This window comes from Cotesia typhae, unplaced genomic scaffold, assembly GCF_013202065.1.
Source record: "Cotesia typhae breed Kobodo isofemale line unplaced genomic scaffold, CoteBio_Ctyphae contig_123, whole genome shotgun sequence".
Lineage (NCBI taxonomy): Eukaryota > Metazoa > Arthropoda > Insecta > Hymenoptera > Braconidae > Cotesia > Cotesia typhae.
The window spans coordinates 1,579,453-1,600,538 of NW_027423715.1; the positions used below are offsets into that span (position 1 = coordinate 1,579,453).

At 31.9% G+C, this 21,086-nt stretch overlaps 1 protein-coding gene across 7 annotated transcripts in view; it reads right to left on the reverse strand.

Moving 5' to 3' along the window:
• Window positions 1-21,086, reverse strand: part of LOC141533435 (nucleolar protein 4-like) — a 47,051-nt gene that overhangs the window by 8,269 nt on the left and 17,696 nt on the right. For 4 of the 7 annotated variants that reach the window (XM_074252337.1, XM_074252342.1, XM_074252330.1 and 1 more), the window contains 5 exons: window positions 9,214-9,268; window positions 8,051-8,260; window positions 3,712-4,043; window positions 1,875-2,078; window positions 746-892 (listed from right to left, as the gene is read on the reverse strand). In XM_074252337.1, the coding sequence (XP_074108438.1) occupies window positions 746-892; window positions 1,875-2,078; window positions 3,712-4,043; window positions 8,051-8,260; window positions 9,214-9,268 (948 nt within the window). Of the gene's footprint in view, window positions 1-745; window positions 893-1,874; window positions 2,079-3,711; window positions 4,044-8,050; window positions 8,357-9,213; window positions 9,269-21,086 lie in introns of all 7 variants that reach the window. The other 3 variants (XM_074252352.1, XM_074252358.1, XM_074252362.1) reach the window with 2 other exon arrangements.

Consider the following 21,086-nt stretch of genomic DNA (forward strand, 5'->3'; position numbering starts at 1 on the left):
ATTGATCTTCAATGATTCAAAAGTAATTAAAAAATTAAATTTGATAATTTAAAATGATAAAAAAAAATTTTTTCCAAAATTGTGAATTTAATTTAAATATTCTGACATTAATCAATTATTGCAATTTAGATAATCTTATAAAATTTATTTTTAATTATTAAAAAGCAATTGAGTAAAAAAAATTTTTTTGATAAATAAAAAAAATTATTTTTGTGTAAAATTGTAATGTTAATTAATAATAATTAATTATAATAAATTCATTTGGAATAACTAAAAAAGTTGATTGTTGTATAGAGAGATGTACCTACAGATGTACCTTTACTCAGAACCACAGACTCACTGTAAACAACTATAGCTCAAAGTTAAAACAACACAAATACAACTAAAAGTACAAGCACACGTAGACAAAACTGGTGTACAGTACCGCGGTAATTCTCAAGTTGGTCTCTTTAATCTTAATACTTCTCGGCAAATACTCGCTCACACTGAATTTGTGTGAGTAGATTTTTTTATTGCTGCTCAATGTACAGCTGGAGAAAAAAAATGAAATGGGTGTATATGCTGTATAGTAGGACTATTTTTTATGAGACAAATTTAGACCGACAGCAGCGTATAGATTAAGATGAGGATGAGGACGAGGATGAGGATAAAAAAAAAGGAGATAGTGAAAAAGAATAAGAGCAAGAGGAGGATTGTTGATTCTTGGTGAGTTATTAGTCTCCTTAGAACAGAATGGTTCACTCACCGTGGCTGCTGGCAGTGTGGGCATGGGCTGTGAGACCGGCTCGAGACCCAGCCTCATGCGTTTCGCGTTGTCGCTCTCATTTTCGCAAGCCGTTGCCAAAATTTGCTCCGCCTGCACCGAGGTCAAGTGAGCCGGCGTCGGTCTCGCCTGAAATAATAAAATAAATTTACTAAATAAAGTTTTACCCTGGATCGTGGATAGAAAGGAGCCGAGCAAAGTAAAGTGTGCTCACCGGAAAATAAAACTAAACGAGAGCTCACCAAAGAGAACAACCGAGTAATAAATGAAAATAAAAAAAATAAAATAAGTATATTTAAAATAAGAGCGAGCTTAACATTGCGGTGAGATGCGTTCCAGGCATTCCGGAAATAAGCAATGTCGACTTGACTCAAGAGCCCCCTTTTTTTTTTTACTTTACTTTAGTTTTGTTACTTCTTTGTTCCATTTTTTTAAGATAAACACCACTGAGAGTCGCATCTTTTTTTTTTTTTATAGAAAAAAATTTATACGCACTGAGAATTTTAAAAATTCAATTTTTTTTTTTTTATAATTATCTTTTTAAAATCGGTGAGAAAGATTTATCAAAAATTGCTGATAAGATCAGTTTTAAATTTTTAAACAAAAAAATTCTGATAAAAATTATTGAATTGAGAAATTTTTTTTATTTAAATAAATTATATATATATATATATATATTTTTTTTTTTTTTAGTGTTCATAATTTTTTTGTCAATCCATTTTGATAATTCGTTCGATTAATAATTGGGCAATATCTTTATAATTTTTTATAATTTCAATCAAAGATTTCGTCTTGCTCCAAAATAATTTTTGTCTTTCTTAAAATTTTTTTGGCGCAAGAAAATTTTTTTTTTTTTCATGTAATCTATTAATCAATTAAAAAGCTTCTTCATAAAAAATAACCAAAAAATCGCTTTTTAAGTGCGTAAATTTCTCCAAATAAAATTCTGGATAAAAAATTGAAATTAAAAACTTTTTAAAATTTCAATTAAAAAAATTATTTCAAAGAATTTATTAATCAATCAAGTAAAAAAATTCTTGAACTAAAAAATAGAGACATTTAAACTAAAAATCAAAAATAAAATTATAATAATAAAATAAAAAAAACTTACCGCGTCCCAAGGTGCTCCTTCTCTTCCACGCTTGTTCCTCCTGCAGCTTTTGAGGTACGTTCTGATCCTCTTTCTCGCGCGTTCTGCGAACTCGGGGAACTGTCTGGTACAACTGTCAATAATCGCCTGGATCTTCTCCTTGGGCTGCTTGGAGATTGGCACAATGCGGTCCAAGTTCTCGTCGACGAACAGCCTGACGAACATCTGCCGGAATAATCGAGAAGACAATGAATAAAACAATAATTATTATTATTAATATTTATACATGTGTTGAGAAATATTATAGAGAGAGGGGAAGAGCGCCCAGGGATCCTCTCCATGGTTTACAGACGTCATTCTCGAGGAATTAAGAATTAAACTATTGAAGGGGACCTACCGTGGCTCGATTAAACTAATTGTAATTAATTAACGAGAGCTACCGGCGGCTACGGAGTTTTGTCTTCCTTCTCAGTGTATATATCTATATGTAATGCAGTATAGTTGGTATGAAGCTTTATTACTAAAAGCCAACTTGAGCTCGAGTCTTATTCAAAGCGCTCTGTTGAGTAAAAGTATAATTAAAGTAAACAAAGAAATTAAAACACTGTTTAACATTGTTTAATTCCCTTTTCCTTTTGCTATGCTCTCTCCCTCTCATCTATCCCGCAGTTCTCCGGGCGTCGGGCTCAAGTTCATAGAGCAATGCCGTTTTAATGAGCAGTCGAAATAACAAACTTCTCTTGAGGCTGCTTTGCTGATAAACAGATCACTCACTCAGCACTGATTTTATTATTAAATGTTGTTTTATGGATTTGTCGGTTAATAAGACTAACTAATCGGTTTAAACTTTTTAACGCTATTTATATCAGTAAAGTGAGGGTCATTTTCAATGTTTATTGAATTAAAATATGTTTAATTTGTTGGAAAAAAAAAAATTGAAAATTATTTTAAACTCTACATTGATACAAAAGTTTAATTCATTCATTAAATATCGATTTTTTAATTTTAATAAATATTATGAATAATTGTTAAAAATTAGTTACTAATTAAAGATGATTTATTAACTGTTTATAAATATTTTTTAATAATTAAAAAATATGTTAACTGTTCAATAAATGACTGATAAATTATTAATAAATAGTTTGATATTAAAAAATCACTTATTGAAAGTTAATTATAAAGTTTATTAAATATTGAGAAATTCTTCTATCAGTGTAATAAATTTTCTGACTTCGGAATATTAAATTAATTTTATAATTAATTACTCCATTGATAAAAAAAAACTAAAAGATCATTTCAAAACTCAATTTTTTTGAAAATTAAATTGTATTTTATAAAAAAATTTTGTAAATATTTACAAGTGGGCTCAACCATTTTCATTTACATTTTTTTTTAACTGAATTTCTATTTAATTTTATTGAAATATTTTTTTTTGGTAAATAAATAAAAAAGTGAAAAATTAAAAAAAAAATTAATTAATACAATTTTAACAAATTTTCGACGTAAAAACAAGCAGAGTGAAAAAAAATTTGAAAATGTTAATTTTTCACCTAGTTATGGCCCAAAATAATTACTAAAAATTTTTTACATGTTATTTCTTACAAAATTTTTAAAAATTGCAATTATTACAAAAATTTTTTCAAAGCGTTCAATTATTGCAATTTATATTACTCAATTTTTTTTTCCGTGCAACAAACAAATTATTAAAAAAAATGTTTATTAAATTTTCTGATGCAAAATTAAAAAAAATAGTATGTAAATTTTTTTTGAATTATTTCTGAGCACTAAGACGTCTTCAAGATAATTTTAAATAAATAAATAATAATAATAAGCTGTGAATTTTTTAATTAATACTAACATTAAACGCCTTAAGACGTTCAGGATCGTGGTGCCGGGGATCGAGTCGCTCATCAACATCCTCATCATCATCATCCTCATCTTCCTTATTTCCGCTGCTGCTAGTTTCATCCTGAGCACTTCCAGCGCCTTCTCCACCAGTCGGACTGGACTCGCGGTCGCGATCTGACCGCGATGGCGTGCAAGAGGAGGCAGGTGGTGGTGTCTTCTTGAGTCCCATCGCGTAGGACGCCCACAGCGAGGCCATGTCTTCGCCTCCGACTCCAGCGACTGTTCCGAGGTTCGGTACGCCCGAAGACAGTTCTCCAAGTTCAGATGTTCCGTTCCGAGAGTCTAGACATAAAATAAAATAAAAGATTATACATGGAGCGTAGAAGGGTACTAGGAATTAAAAATAGAACGATGTGCCAACAGAATATAAAAAATATAAAAAATATAAAAATGCTGGTGATGGTGATGGTCTTGGTGTTTAACATTCGGTTACGTCAGATTTATTCAAGTTGCGAAACTGAGCCCGAGGTACTGGCTGGCATTTTGCGAATCAACGAACGTGTCACGGGACAGTGTTGCCATTGCTTTTGCTTTTGCTATTGACTAGTTACTATTGACTATCACGCAGAAATAAAAGGGACGGGCAAATGTAGAGTTTTATTAATTGTTGTTTGAAAAATTAAAAAAAAAAAAAAAAAAAAAAAAATTTAATTATAAGAAACTAAACTGTTGGGTAGAAAATATTTTTAAGGGTTTTTATCAATTTTAAAATAATGATAAAATTAATTAAAAAAATTATTTTTTATTGTAGAAAATAAAAATAATTTACTTCATGAAATTTCGTAAATATTTTATTTGTAAAAAATTTTTTTAAATATCTTTGAGAGTATTTAATTTATTTTATTAATAATAATAACTATACTGAAAAAAAAATTAACTTGAATCAAGAAAATAATTTTGCAGTTTCATTTACTTTCTTAAATATTAATGTTTTTAAAGATATAAGCTCATACTGATGCTATACTCGTCGAGACCTTTCATTTGAGTACCCACATCATTTTTTTATATATTTCACATATTTTATATATAGGATATTTATGAAATACATAAAATATATGAAAAATTAATGTGGGTACTCAAATGAAAGGTCTCGATGAGTGTAATGTCGGGGTGAGCTTATATCTTTAAAAATGTCAAGTCACGCTTATAAGAGTGTGTTAAAAATCAAACTAATTATTTTATCAGATATTTTCTATTGATCAAGGCAAAACTCCTATCAGTACTGTTCAATACGATAAACTTTTCTTGATTCTGAACCAGAAATCCGCGGCAACGTCCTCCGGCAATTCTTCGACCTCGGAATCGCCACTAAAGGAAACCGATACTAAACCTTTGGAACTGTATATAATACTACTCGTTGCTTCTTATTTTACTTGTTCTTGTTCCTTCTTATTTTTATTTTTATTCTTATTTTCTGACTTGGACTGGAAGTAGTCTTGGTTTTATTATTCGCTTCTTACTTTAATACTTTTCTCTTTTCTCATTCTGGCTTTTTACCCTCCCGGGTTTTATCGGCGTGGAATCGATTCGACGGTCATCTCTGGGATAACTTGAGCAGAAAGAAAAATAAAAAATAAAAAATTGAGATATCTTTTCCTAGAGCCTCCTGAGTTTGAGTTAAGAGTAGCCGGCTTTGGCTTTGGCTTTAGCTTCGCCGAGTGATCGGCCATCATCGGTACTCTGGTGTATTAGCATTGCGTTTGTATGTCGGAAAAAGGAGCCATAATAATAATAATAATAATCATATAATGTAAGGCCGAAAGCTGGTTCATTACGCAATCAGCTACGACTACGACGCGACTAAGATATATAATAATATAATATAAGTAAACCCGGCATAACCAGTTTCGCATCTGACCGGCTAGGCACGAGTGGATTAAGTTGAGCCGTTTTGTTCAGGATGAGGATAAGGATGACCATAGATACACCCAGACACTGAAAAAGGAGTAAATTATCATCCAAGTCCAAGCGCTTATAATCACGGATCTATTTTAAATTAGTGTTAAGGGTAAATAGGGATCTGAGAAAATTCTTGTGAAACACATTATTTGTTTATTTATTTATTTATTTTTTTTTTTATATTTTTAAATAATAAAAAGTTTTTTTTTAATTTTTATTGTAAATCAATATTCTGTCCAAAAGATCAAAAATACGAAAAAATTGATAAGACCTTTTTTTATAAAAATTTTAATTTTTTTAAAAAAAAGGTTTCTTATCATTTTTTTTGTATCTTCAATATTTCACCTAAAATAATAATAATAATACTAATATATAATAACAATACTAATAATAATCTATATTATTAAGAGAATAAGCAAAAATGAGCTTGTATCTCGTGAACTATTGACATTTTTGAAGATACAAGCTCATCTCGATGTTACACTCATCAAGACCTTTCATTTAAGTACCCACATCAATTTTTCATATATTTATATATATCATATATATGTACATATAAAAAATATATGAAAAATGCATGTGGGTACTTAAATGAAAGCTCTTGCTGAGTGTAACATCGGGATGAGCTTATATCTTTAAAAACGTCAGTAATTAAAAAATTATACTGCAATTTGATAAAAGTTATTATTCTTATCATTTTAACATTTTTTATTTTAATTTTTGAATAAATTTTTTATTATTTAATTTTACTCCTCAATTGTTGCTTATCCTTATCGACTAAAAAAAAAAAAAAAAAAGAAAAAAGCGTTGAGGACATTGATGTCGAGATTGCAAGTATTGGTGACGATAACGACGATAAGCAGATCTTTTTACCGATCAATATCTCTAACACAACAGCGTTTTTCCACTATATCATAAATATATAAATATATAACTCCATAATAACTGGTAACTCGTAGAACGGCGAGGTGACTCACCCGTATATTTATTTAATTGCCGTGTGCCCGGTTCGAATGAATAGAACCGAAATTCGTCCTAGTACAGTACTGCGTAATATAGTCGTCGTTTCAATTAAATGTTTAGTCGCTTTTGATGTTCATTCGCGTTTTTATTTTTAATTCGTTTTTATAGACGAAAAAAATAAAACGGTGTTTTTTGTTCCTATTTGTACTCCAGACGGATTCTATATATATATATATATATATATATATATATATATATATATATATATATATATATATATATATATATATATATATATATATTAAATACTGTACGGTTGGACGGAACGATGACACATTGACAATGCGGGTCCTGATGTCATCCAAAGTGGGACTATTTTGATTAGTCAAACGAAATTTTATAATCCCGTATAGTCAGCCGTCATTAAACTATCCAATTTATTAAATGAAATTTGTTTATTCGAGACAGAGGTTTCGTAATGGATATACCGAGGAACCTAACCGATCAACTGTAATGTCAGAGTAAATGACCGTTAACAAAATATGGGTGAATAAATAAATAATAAATAGTTTTGTTTCAATTCGATTATATATTCTAAAGAAATTTTTTTTCTTATTTTTTTTTATTAATTCTCAATTTTAATTTTTTTATTGAAAGAAATTTATGTTCCCGTAAAAAATTTAACTAAAAATTGTATTTTATTACTTTTACATAAAAAAAAAAAAAAAAAAAAAACAAAATTTACATTATTGACATTTACACGGTAATTTTGCCGTAAGGTTAATTAACCCGACATTTTTTAACATTTTTCTTATTGATAAACGAGTTTACGCTCAACGTTGATAAAAAATTCGATTTATGCATCGAAAAAATAGACAAGAATTTTCAAGAAAAAAATAAACGTCAGGTTGTTCATTTAACGTAATAAATAATACATTACTGAAAAAAAAAAATACTTGACTGAAGATGAATATTTTTTATGTAAGGCAAAAATTATTTTGAAGAGAATTTAATGAAAAAAAAATTTTTTTTCAAATGCGTAAAATTATCAAATGAACAATTTTTTTTCTTTTCTATCTCGAGTTTTACATTTTTGATTTAATCCTTGAATTTTTTGAATTAAGCCACATTTTTTCAATGATATTTTTTTTAACCACCCAATTTTTCTTCAGCAAATCATTTAAAATCAATTATAAAATTTTTTGGCTTTTTTCCAAGTTTTTTTTCTACATCTAAAAATCCAAAAAACAAACTGACCCGTCAGAATTAAAAAAAACCTTGTTATAAAATCTTCTAATTATTATTTTGTAAAATAGGTCAGCCGAACAGGTAAAGGAGGTATCAAAGAAAAATACACATAAAACAAGAAACATAAACAAACAAATGACAAATTAATAAGCGATAAAAAAGATGAAAAAGCGTGTTACCTGTGAGTGTGCAGTTGTTAATGGTGTTGTTTGCCGTGGAAATGGCCGATTGGCTGGTGACAGGTGTGCCAATGGTGTTGGCTGTTGTGGTCGAGGAGTTATTCGGCGAGAGGGCCGCTGAGGCAGCCTGGGCCTGGGCCTGCTGCTGGAGGTTATAGTTCCATGCAAGCAGCATCAGCTTGAGCTTATCCGCGTCTTTCATCAGCGCGGCTGCCAAATCAAAACAATTGTATTTATTCTGGTGGTCAAATGATGATCATCAATCAATCAATCAATCAATCAACTGGCAAAGCTGTGACACGACACCTAGAGAGTTAATTAATGCAAAAGTAGACTCTTGTGTGTGAAATCGGGAATTTTAACGCGAGCAGATTGTTCGAGAGTTTGAACGAAAGATAGCAGAGAATTGCGAGCGACAGACAACAGGTTCGTAATGATGCGAATAATGTATTATATAATGATGTAACGTGTGTTCTGTGAGGGCGAGGGCGGAGAGGAAGGGGAGGGGGATGCGACAGAGGTCGAAAAGCCAGAAATTTATTGATCCAAGGGTGCGATGGGCTGATCTATATATAAAGTGCCGGATGAGGATGAGGATGCGGACGCGGGTCTTGTAAATGATTCAAGCATACCCGATAGCGATGGCGTCGCAGACAAGACACCTCCTCCTGTTCCTGTCAAAATTTAGGTCACCTACCGAAACGCGGCTCGACCTGCCCGATAATTCCCTCCTCCCTCTCGCCGACAGACCAGCTGAACAAGAGAAACTAATTCTTGTCTGTCCGACCGCCCCCCCCCTCCCTTCTCCCTCCCCCGTACTTCGCTCACGGTTATATATTATTTGAAGCGTTATCCCACCGAACACGATGCTGCTGCTCTGTACCTCTGTAACATCTCGTCTCGATATTCTTGACCCCTCGATGCTCCCAGTCACGCTACTAACTATATATGTATGTGTAGAGGTGTATGTACATGTTTTTGGATGTATTCGCCGATATTACGCTCAGCTGGATACGTCCAATTTATCCTGATAATGTTGAAACACACGCTTTGGCATGACAGTTTCAGTTTTAAAAGTATTCTCAACATTACATTGGACAGTTTTAATTTTAGCTTCATTCGAGAAGAATTTTTGATATTTTTTTCACGGTTTTAATACTTACTTGAATAGTGGTCGTCTTCGGTTATATCCGCGGGTTCAGGGGTTGAAATGTTCTCCTGGAACAGAAAAAAAATTATTCATTAGTATTTTTATTATTAAAAAATATTTCAAAGTTTTTTATGATTTTTATTAATAAATAAATTATTTTATTGTGAAGAAAAATTGCAATAATTTTTAAGAAATGTTTTTTTAGTGTTTTTGTCAGCACTTATAAATAAAATCGTATTAATTTTAATTTAATAAAATAAATTTTTATGAAAAATATACATTTTTTAACTATTAATAAATTTTTACTGCCTATCAAAAAATAATAATACCAAAAATAAATTAATATATTTAAAAAATACATTTTATTTTTTAAATTTAAAATTTATTTTTACTATCAATTTAATTAAATTACAGGACTTTAAATATATCTCAATAAATTTTCAATATTAAAAGAAGTCATATAAATTTTACTAAATTTATTGAAAAAAAAAAAAAAAATATAAATAAATGACCAAAAAATTTAGCAAAAAAAAATTTTTAAATAAAAATAACTTAACACCTTCAAAGAATTACTGTACTCCCCGTATCAGATATCAGATAACAAGAATCCGACCATAATTTACCTCGAGATTAATGCAATAAGCCCAAGTACAGATGGATAATTCGAACCAAGTAAACTCAGGCCACGCGTCTCGATCGTGACACGAGCCATTTGCATGCAAATTCCTCGAGTGGATAATCGGGTGGTTGGCAGACGACCCAAGGTGTTCGGAAACCTGCTCATACCTTCTCCAGCGGCGAGTCCAAGTAGCGGAATCGTCTCGCCCGTTAATTTCTTACCATCCACAGTTAAACTCCTCTCATACACACAAACACACACAAATCCTGCGATCCGCAGAATCCAGAGTACATAATAACAAATCCTGAGATTCATTACACTCGAATCAATCCGTGCATACAGAGTCCATTCTGCTGATTGATTAACATTAATAATCCTCATCAATCAACGAATTAACGGAGTTTCCCATGGGGCATTATGGATACTTATGGATACAACAAACAGAACAATATTGAAAAAACAAGAATCCAAGATTCTCAACGGGTTTTGCGCAAGTCCTAGAAAAGAATGCCGACAGAGAGAGGCTCGGAACTTGGCACAGATAGACCACCTATATACAATATACTTGATAGTTTTATACCGAAAGGCTCAACTCTGCCGACGCCGTAAATTGCAACATCAGAAGGTCGACCGGTATTCCCCATTCTATTCGCTTTATATTTTATGTTACTATTACTATTGTTATTACACTAATGTAATCCATTAAAACGCTAGTATTAGCTTTAATTTCGTAAGTGTGTGTCTGCGTGTCTGCGTGTCTGCGTGTGCGCGCGCGTGTGTGTGTGTGTGTGTGTGTGTGTGTGTGTGTGTGTGTGTGTGTGTGTGTGTGTGTGTGTGTGTGTGTGTGTGTGTGTATTTTTATCATGCACTTTTTGTTATACAAGTCCAAGTAAGCTGGGGTCCGGCGAAACGGCCCTCGGTACCTTTACTTTTTGCGCCAATTATGACCAGCTCAGTCTGTCTTTCTTCATCTCTTGCTTCGGCATGATCTTTGGTTTTTATTTTATCTTTTGATCCTTTTGCCGTTCACATACTGATAAAAAAAATTAACTTTACTCAAGAGAAAAATTCTTGAGCCAGAAAAATTATTTTTTAATTGAGTGAAAAAATTATTGATCTAAAAATTTGACTCAAAATTATTTATTAGGGTAAAAAAATGATAATTTATTAATTATCAATTATATACTTCAATAATTTTTATAAAATACTTGAATAAAAAATTTTTTAATTTTTTTTTTAACAATTTTAATTAATTAAAATTTTTTTTTTAATTCAAGATAAAATTTCAAAAAATTATGCCCCTAGTTTAAGAATTTTTATATGTTTGAATAAATGTTCAAATAACTTAAACTTAATTTTATTCTGAGGATCTGGTGGTTTATTATCAATTACCAATTATTAATCATCAATCAACCTGAATTTGATGGTAATGTAAGGAATAATTCGATAGCAGAGGAAATTAAAAACGGTAGATCCATAAATTATATTCTGTATGGTATAAACTGTAGGCTCTAGGCTCTAGATTGCAGATAGGAGAGGAAAAAGAGGAAGAAGGGGAACCACAATAACCGAATGGCAATGGCAATGCTGTTCTCTCACCTACGCGGGAACCGCCCCACTTCCGGCGGATGTCCTCTGATAAATGGGAATCTCTCTGCGGAACCGCTCGCCGCACACCTACGTTGAGACCAAACTCTTGTCTAACTCTGTCTTGTTCATTTATAAGCTTCTTGTGTGATTTAGAAGGTACTAATCAACATTTGAGCATTAATTGACTGACTATAAATCATTAATTTTGATACCTAATTTTTTAGATTAAAAAAAACAGTCTAATTTATTCTTTACGACCAAAAAAACGAAGTTTTCTTGATTTGAAAAAATATTTGGGAAAATTTTAATTTTAGTTTGATAAAAAAAAATGCTTGATTGATTAATATTTTTTTTCTGCAACAAAAATTAGCTTGAAGGGAGTCTTAAGTCTTAATTCCAGAATTTTTATGTTTAAAATTATCAATTAAAGCTACACTATCTTCAATTAATACAAAAAAATTTTTTATCAAGAAAATACTTTAGAAAAAAATCAGATATTTCATTTCATACGTATTTTAGACTTAATTTTGATTACCGCCTATCATAATTAAAAAAAAAAATAAATCCTTACTTAAAATTCAAGTGATTTTGTTTTAAAATAGTAAAATGCTTTTTTAAATTCATAAAATTATTGAATAAACAATTTTTTTTCTTCACCCCCTAATTTAATATTTTTAATTCAATCCTTAAATTTCTGGAATTAATCCAAATAATTTTAATAACATTTTTTTTTAATCATCCAATTTTTCTTCAATAAATCGATTGAAATAAATAAAATTTTCCTGCTCCAAGATTTTTTTCTCCATCCTAAAAACTTAAAAACAAACATCGCCTATTTCCTCAAATATGTCGAACCTTAAAAAAACCCCGTTCGTCACTCCAGCTGAACTGGATCTACATCCAGAAAAAGGAGTCTTTTTTACGGCCGAGAACAGAAGATAGGACATAAAAGTTTACGAGACAACAACTTACGACAGATGACTCGGTTCTCACACAGGTCACCCAGTGACGTGGGAACAGAGGGTCCAGTAAACGGGAAAGGGAGGACCAGCTTTGGAATCATCACCATCATTATTATGATTATATTCGCGGACCTGTCGGACTGGACAGCGTCAGGCGTACCCTCGGGGCCGAGCTAGCTATAAACTCGCATCGCGGGACTTGTTCTTGTTTATATCACAATCATAATGATAAAATGTAGACACATATGATGATACCATATTGTACACTGTCCATGTAATATCGTGTATAACGAAGAGCATTTGTTTAGTTGACTGCAATTAAGCCACTTGGCGGCAATTGTTTGTCGCTCAGCAGAGAATTCCGCTCCCACCAATTCCTGGCGTGTTATTGTCAGCGACATCAACATTACCATCAACATCAACCAGAAAACCTCAACTCGTTCCGTCCACGCCAGTTGCTGGTCCAATCCAGACGATAAAACCCAACGAGGGTCATCCGGGTCGCCGGTCCAGGAGCTGCTCGCTCTGTATCCGTCCAATCAGCTTGTTGCTCAAAGATCGCAAGATTGGAGAGCGTCAACGACATGCTGAAGCTGAAGATATTGATCAGCGGTGAACTTGCTCCTCAAAAGCTTTTCTGCAGGAGTCGTCGAAGTTTTTACGGCTTCAGGTGCCCTATGTGCTATTTGTAATTGATAATTGAGATTTAATCTCCGGTTTGGGCTTTGACGCTGATTATAATTAATAAAATTAGCGTTAGATTTCAGGCGTAATCAGGTGCTTTAGTTACGGGACGGTATTCCTCGCCCAATTTGGTCTCGTTTGCCTAACAAATTCGTTCTTCAACTGGCGCACGCCTCCTATCCTACTTCTCTACTTCCTCGTTCGTATTCGACCGAGTTAGCTCTCACAGCACCTCTATATCATGTGTATTTGTGTTTCGTCGCGAGGTCGACAAACCGGTGCCGGGGCCAAACTTCTCCGATCTTTTTGCCAAACATACCTTTCGGTTCATGGACGGATACTCTTGTTTGTTGCTATTGGCTGGAAGGAGTATTCGTGGATGATTGATATGGTTTAGGCTTGGATTTTTGGAGAAAATGTTTGGTTTGGTACTTGATAAACTTTGATGAAGTTTTATAATTTAATGATACGCTGATGGAAAAATTAAATTGATTTGAGAAAAAAAAAATTTTTTTCTGGACCAAGATAATTTTTTTTTAATGAAGGAAAATTTTTTTATTAAAAATCTATAATTTTGAAATCAGCATACATCTGTCCAATTTTTAGGTTTTTTTTTTTCTGAGAAATAAATTCGAACAAAAATCATTTAAAAATTGTATAAGATATCTGTTATTTTCAGAATTATTTTTTTTTTTGGTTCAAATAAATTTCAATTGAAATTTTTTTTATTCTTTATGAATCGATCATTTTTAAATGCAAAAGTTGGGAAAATTTTTTTTTTTATAACAATTTTAATACTTACAAAAATTTACTAATTATTAGTCTAAAAAATCTGAAAATTTGCAATTTTCAATTTCTGATAAAAAAATTTTTGTATTAATATTTAAAAAATGTTTAAATGTAAAAAATCTTAGGATGCTCTCTATCTTGATCAGCGAAATGAATTGTCAACAGCCAACACATCAAATGTTTACGTATAAACGTTGTTAAATGTGTTAACATTGTGTGTAATGTCGCGAATATATATCGCGTGAGAATGTAAGTATGTAATCAAGCACGAGTGTGGTTTTGAGTATCTTATACTTGAACTTAAATAGGACGGACAGAAGCTGACGTCAGCGTTGACTTATGCGCCAAAGTGGCTCCAAGGCAGGTTGCGTCAGGGGACCGCTTCTCGGATCGAATGGTCTTGAAGTAACGAATAAGGGGACTGGATCTTTCTATATATATGTGAATATATATATATATATATATATATATATATATATATATATATATATATATATATATATATATAAGAGATAGGAGTCGAGTTGAGATATAGAATATAGAATATACTTATACAGAGGATACTGGCAGAGAAGGATGGGGTCACAGTCGGCGATAACCCCACACGTGTGCTAAAAAAATGATAAAAAATCTAAATGCCGAGAGACGGGGAAGATTCACGGCGAGGAGAGCCAAGAACCGACCGGACGGTTTTCACCCTTTTCGAACGGAACCAGGTTTCTAATCTAGCATCTACTTCTGCTAGTACAGTACATAGTCCGCGAAAGGGAATAATATGGGAGTTAAGAGTAAGAGGTTCATCGAGACCAAGACTGAGACTGAGGCTGAGGCTGAGGGGCTAGAGCGGGAGAGAAAGAGCCTTGAAAATTGAATCTCGACCCCTGCCGGCGGCTAACCGGCCCGTAATTTATTACTTGATTGTACCGAGGTGTGCTAATGTGCATCATCCGTGCAAATTGCTTGGGATCCGTTGAATATTCACTATCCTAACTGTATTCGATCTGTATACATCTCTGCCTCTGCTCAACATATCTATAGCTGTATCTTTATCTGAGTTATCTTTTTATTTTATTTTGACAATATATTACAATTTGGATGATATGAATTTAAGATTTTTACGAGGAAATATGAATTTAGCAATAGGACCTTGTGGCACGCTGTTTAATTACTTTTATAAAATTTTACAATTATTATTATTAATATTATCTACACAGTAAAAAATTTTGTGCTAGTTATTTAATTCTTTTTGTGTTAATTTAACACAATAAATGTTTTATCTTGTGAAATATTGACATTTTTAATGATACAAGCTCATCCCGATATTAAACTCATCGAGACCTTTCATTTGAGTACCCACATCAATTTTTCATATATTCATATATATATGTGAAAAATATATCAAAATGCATGTGGGTACTCAAATGAAAGCTCTTGATGAGTGTAACATCGGGATGAGCTTATATCTTTAAAAACGTCAATATTTAAGAAAGTACACACTAGTTATTATTAAAGCATCAAAAATTTTAAATTAAATATTACAATAATAATGATAAAAATTTTTTTTTACTTTAATCAATATTCTGCCCAAAAAATTAAAGATACAAAGAAAATGATAAAAATCACCTAAAATAATTATTATAAAAATATAATCTTAAAAACGCAAAATTTGGATTCTATTTGAATAAAAATTCTTATTATCTAAAACAATAAAAATTTTCTTTAATCAAACCCGCCTGATAATAATAAGTATTTTGTCGCAGTTTAATTGTACAAGTGCAGATATAAGATTGAGCTCAATATCATGTGTATAATAATAAATAAATGACGTGTCTTTAACGGGTGAAAAATACTTGAAATACATACAAAATAAAATAAAATAAAATAAATAAGTGTAGTTAACTGTATATAAGTAAGAAAAAGAAGAAGAAAACATGAGTTGATCTTATTGCTCTGTTAGTTGGCCTCGAATTGTCCCCATCTTATGTCTTATGGCAGATAGGAGTTGAAACTTCTACTCAGATGTTGGTGCTTAGTATCTGGGATACATACTACATACTACATACTACATGCTACTATTGGTACCCGAGAGGGAGCGAGAGCTGTCACGGGTATTGAGCAACAGAGAGATATTTATATTGCACACACACACACTCACACATGAGCATAGGACACCCATGACTGAAGACACACCCTGGGAGTAATGGATGTGTTACACGGCTACAGGGATTCAGAGAAACTTCGACAGACACGGTACACACTGATGAAAGAAGAGAAGAGACACAGGAGGAAGAGGAGCTGGATGCAAAGAGAGGAGGGCAACTGCCAGACGAATGGGAGACTGTTACACCCAATTGTCTCTCGTTGTGCAGGGGTCAAGTAAGGTAGCCAGCCGAGCACGGCAGACACCGTCATCCATACATTTAATGCATATAATACATATAATACCATTATTGGATAAATACGCTCTGCTCAAGAGGCTAATATGCATACATATACATACATTAATATATAATATTGTATATTGTATGAGTGAGATTTGCCGAGCCGGAGGACATGTGAGAAAAACACTTTCACATCTTTCGAGTGCATTGACGAATATAAAATTACGCATTGCATGTGTTTGCAGTCGCGAATGTCGATCCTGATGCTGATTGCCGCTCATTGTCCGCTTACTGTCTTTTATTGTGGAATTGAATCAACGAGCTCTTGTTGTTATTATTTTATATTGTGTCTTGGGTCTTATTGCTTACGTGTGTTATGTATGTAGTGTAGTATCTCGACTTGATATCAGGCCAGATTCAGATTATAGATGGAATGCCGCTCAAGCTCTATATATGTTTATTGTGTTTAGTTTATAAGTTTGTAGGACTCAACTAAGATCATGTAAATTAGAGTTAACTTGATACTTTTGTTTTATTTATACACTCTAAGATGTGTTTAATAAGAAATTACACTAAAATTTTTTATAAATTGTATTTTTTTGAGATTTTTAGAGCGTATTTGGTCATTTTTGCACGGAAAAAAAATTTATTCGAATCAAGTAAATTATTTTCTTAGTTCAAAATTTTTCTACTTGATTTTCTTCAATTTAATTTTTTTTTTTCTGTGTAAAAAATTTTGTGTCAAACATTTAGCACTTTTTTGTATTAATTCTTTTAAATCCTCGCAAAAAAGTGTTAAATATTTGACACAAAATTTTGTAACATAATTTTTTTACGCAATGACAAAATTTTTCCTCTGAATCAATTTTTTTTCACTGCATAAATTTATCGATTTAACGTTTAGATTATCCAGAAGATTATCTCACCCAATAAGACATAAGTTAATGATTGGTAGATCTTGACCTCCATTGTGAGTTTATATTATCAAGAAACTAAAATAATATTTTCCTTGAGGTTTATCCATATAATTTTAATTCTTATTGTTACTGTTATTTTTACCTCTGTTGGTGTTTTATTTCTTTAGTTGGACCGCAAACTCACGGAGGAAATGGCTGGTTTTGCTCAGCCATCACTAAACAAAACTCCATACTGGGTATGGCTATTTGTTAATACTAGAAAAAATTTGTTTTCTAGAACCAATACATTTTTTGAAAGAGTTAGCTTGTTTTGGAGCAAGTTTAAATATTTGTTTCAGTCAATAAAATTGTATTTTTTTTTGTATACTTTTTGGATGCAAAAAAATAAATATTGGTAATTAAACGCGGTGACAGTTGTTTTAAAAATTGATTGAATTAATTAAATTTCATGACAGGTATTTAATTAAATATAAATTTAAATATTTATAAAGTAAATTGAGATATCAGTTAGCAAGAATCAGATGATACTCAATAAAGCAATTGATGACAAAAAGCATCAGGTATGTTAACCGATGCCCCGGAATGCTGAGAACGTGTCCTTCGACTGGCATCAACCTGAATTTGTTGATCATATAATACTTAGATTTTCTACTCAATAGACACACAGTTGCCGCAGTTTTGTCTCAATGCAAAAACTAAAAAAAAATTAATTTAATTCTCGAAAAAAATTCTTGAACCAAAAAAAATTTTTCAAACTTTTTCAAATTTTTTAGAAAAATTGTTTATTTAAGTAAAATTTATTTGCACCAAGAGCAAGAATTTTTTTTCTTAAATCAAGACGATAAAGCTTTTCAAAATAATTTTCAGTAAAAGGAAAGGAAGTAATATTAACTGATAATGATATGAATATAGTACCACTTTTAGAGACCAAAACGGACACCAAAACAAATATCGTGTATAGTAGTGTTACACGCATGTACGCGTCATCGCCAAGTATATAATGTGCTCTGTACTCTCCTGGCAACTCATACCATCCATTACACATTGCTATACATATATATTGCTTTACTTGGATATCGTGTTCTCAAGTTCAAACACATATTCTCGATATTTATTAATGTGTATACACTACTTGTACAATCTCATACACACTACCAGTATTTATTGTTATTATCATTATGGTTAAAAATTATTCATTTTTTTTTTTATTAAATTTAACCATTTTTTAATAATAATTTCTTAAATTTAAAAAATGAGACTTTTTTTTGTCGGAAATTGAATTTTATATTGAAAATCTCTTTATCAATTTTTTTCTTTTCAATCTTTGATGTTCTAGACAGAATATTGGTTTAAATAATAAATATTTAATAATAAGTCAATAAAAATTTTTCATTGATTAAAAAATAAATTTTATTCAAAAAAATCTTGGACATTATTTTTTTTTAATTTTACCAAAAAAAAATTTTGAATAAAGAAAATCATTTAAAAAATTTTTTTTGCTTTGAATCAAGCTGTAAAATTCTTGAAGTAAGTTAAATTTACTTAAGCCAAGAAATATTTTTCAGTTAAAGATTTTATCAGTGTATTGTGATGTATATTCTTGATATTTTTACATATTATTTTGGTTTTGGTAGTTCATGAGGAAAAACCGCGACTAGACCTTAAACCGCAGAGCAATCTCTACTCTACTTTACTGTACTCTTCTAGAAGCTGGTAGATAAAGTATACTATAGTATACCTCAAGCTAAACCTCTGCAGCTGGTAGCAAGGGGGGTGAAGCATTTTCCTCATCCTCTTTCCTTCCCAGTACGTCTTAGCGGTGTCTGGCAAAGTAAAGGGGTTATGTACGTCGGAATAGCACCCGGGTGCAGTGTTGCCTGGGAATAGTGCTTGGCTAGGTATAGGTATACATAATATGTTATAGAAGTAAACCAGATGAGAGAGGAGTTGTGTGTTGTACGTAGTTGGAAGTTGGCGGACGGTGCGGTGTAATAAGAAGAGGAGAGACGGAGGTAAAATGGGATAGGATAGTATAGGGCACGATATAATAAGAGATAGAGAGGAAAGAAAGGGGGACCGAGACCGAGTGGAGGCTCTTAAAGTAGAGGCAGTGAGATTTTATAGGAGTTCATCTTCCGGCGATGGAGATGGGAGATGGGAACGTTGGGCGTTCAAAACTGCTGCCCGTTATGGCCGAGCTCAAGAGGAAAGAGGAGAAGGCAGAGGAAACGTTGCCGTTGCTACTTGCGAACTGAGGAACTAAGGGGCGGAGAAGAGAGGAGGTTCAATGCACCAGCGGAACGAGTTGAGTTGAGGGTGAGTAAAAAAAAGGTGCCAGCGACGTGCTGGGAATTTTTTGGCTGAGAACTAGCAAAAAGTCGAGACACTTGGTACTTTTTCTGCTGAACTACTCTGCTGCTGCTGCTGCTGCTGTTGCTGTTGGCTGGATATTTTGCAGAGGGGAAGGTTAATCTCTGATTTTTAATGGAATTTTTGAGGTGATAGTCGGTGGATTGTTTTTGATATTTTTGGAAATTAGAAAAAAATAGTTTTCGAAATTTTATTTTAAACTAGGAACCTTGCAGTCACTATGTGACTGCTGTGACTTGTAAATTATCAATAAATAAAATTTTGCTTTATTAAATAATAACTTTCATTAAATTGCACTGTAATTTTTTAATTACTGACATTTTTAAAGATATAAACTCATCCTGATGTTACACTCATCAAGAGCTTTCATTTAAGTACCCACATGCATTTTGATATATTTTTCATATATACATATTTACAATATATATAAATATATGAAAAATTGATGTGGGTACTTAAATGAAAGGTCTTGATAAGTGTAATGTCGGGGTGAACTTGTATCTTTAAAAATGTCAATGGTTCACAAAATAGAAGCTTTTTTCTTAATTATATATCTATAGAGATTTTAAAAAAATCGATTTTATCATATGACTATATCCTGGATACAAAATTTTTCGTGTTATCTTAATAATATAGATTAAAATGTATTTTAAAAATTTTGTTATTATTATTAATATTAGTTTTATAACGGAAAAATGAAGAAAATTAAATTTTTGCAAAACCAAAATAATTTTAAAAGAATAAAATTTTTTGCACCAAGTCTTTGTTGATTCTCTTAAGGTCTTGCTCTGTTTTCCTTATTTTTAGGCTCTCCGTCTACTCCACCGTACTTTTGTTGTGTTTTTTAACGTACAAAGTCTACGTCGTTGAACATACATCCGCGGCGAAGGCGAATAACGGACGGGAGATCTCTCAAAACGTGGCTCACACGTGTACCAGCTAAAAAAGATAAAGACCGAGCGGAGCAGACGAGATAGGAGTTACGGGTGTAAGTAAGAGGTAAAACGGGATATATATATAGGAATAAGAACAAGACCAAGAATAAGAATAAGAATACTGTATGTAGTGTGTGTTATGTGTGTTCTGGTATTATATACATGGGAAGTTTCTGGGCCGCACCGTGGGCAGAGAGGACACCGACGCACGCAGAACACGCGGTACGGATACCTGATGTTATATTTAAACCCACGAAGGTCCACCGGCCGACGACTGATGCGCAAAAAGCATTCGTCTTCTGTCTTCTGTACTGTCTTGTCTTGTGTTATGTGTGGAAAGATAACCCACGTGACCTTCTCACTCTTTCTCCTCTTCCGAGTTATTGGCGGGAATAAAACGTTTTAGTTGAAGGAAAAAATTTAACTCTTTTCTTTATTTTAGTTTTTGAAAAAATTATTGAAAAAATATTGGGGAGTTTTATGCAGATTATAGGCCCAGATAATAATAATAATAATAATAATAATAATAATAATGTACTTTTTTAAATATTGACGTTTTTAAAGATATAAGCTCATCCCGATGTTACACTCATCAAGAGCTTTCATCTGAGTACCCACATGCATTTTTGATATATTTTT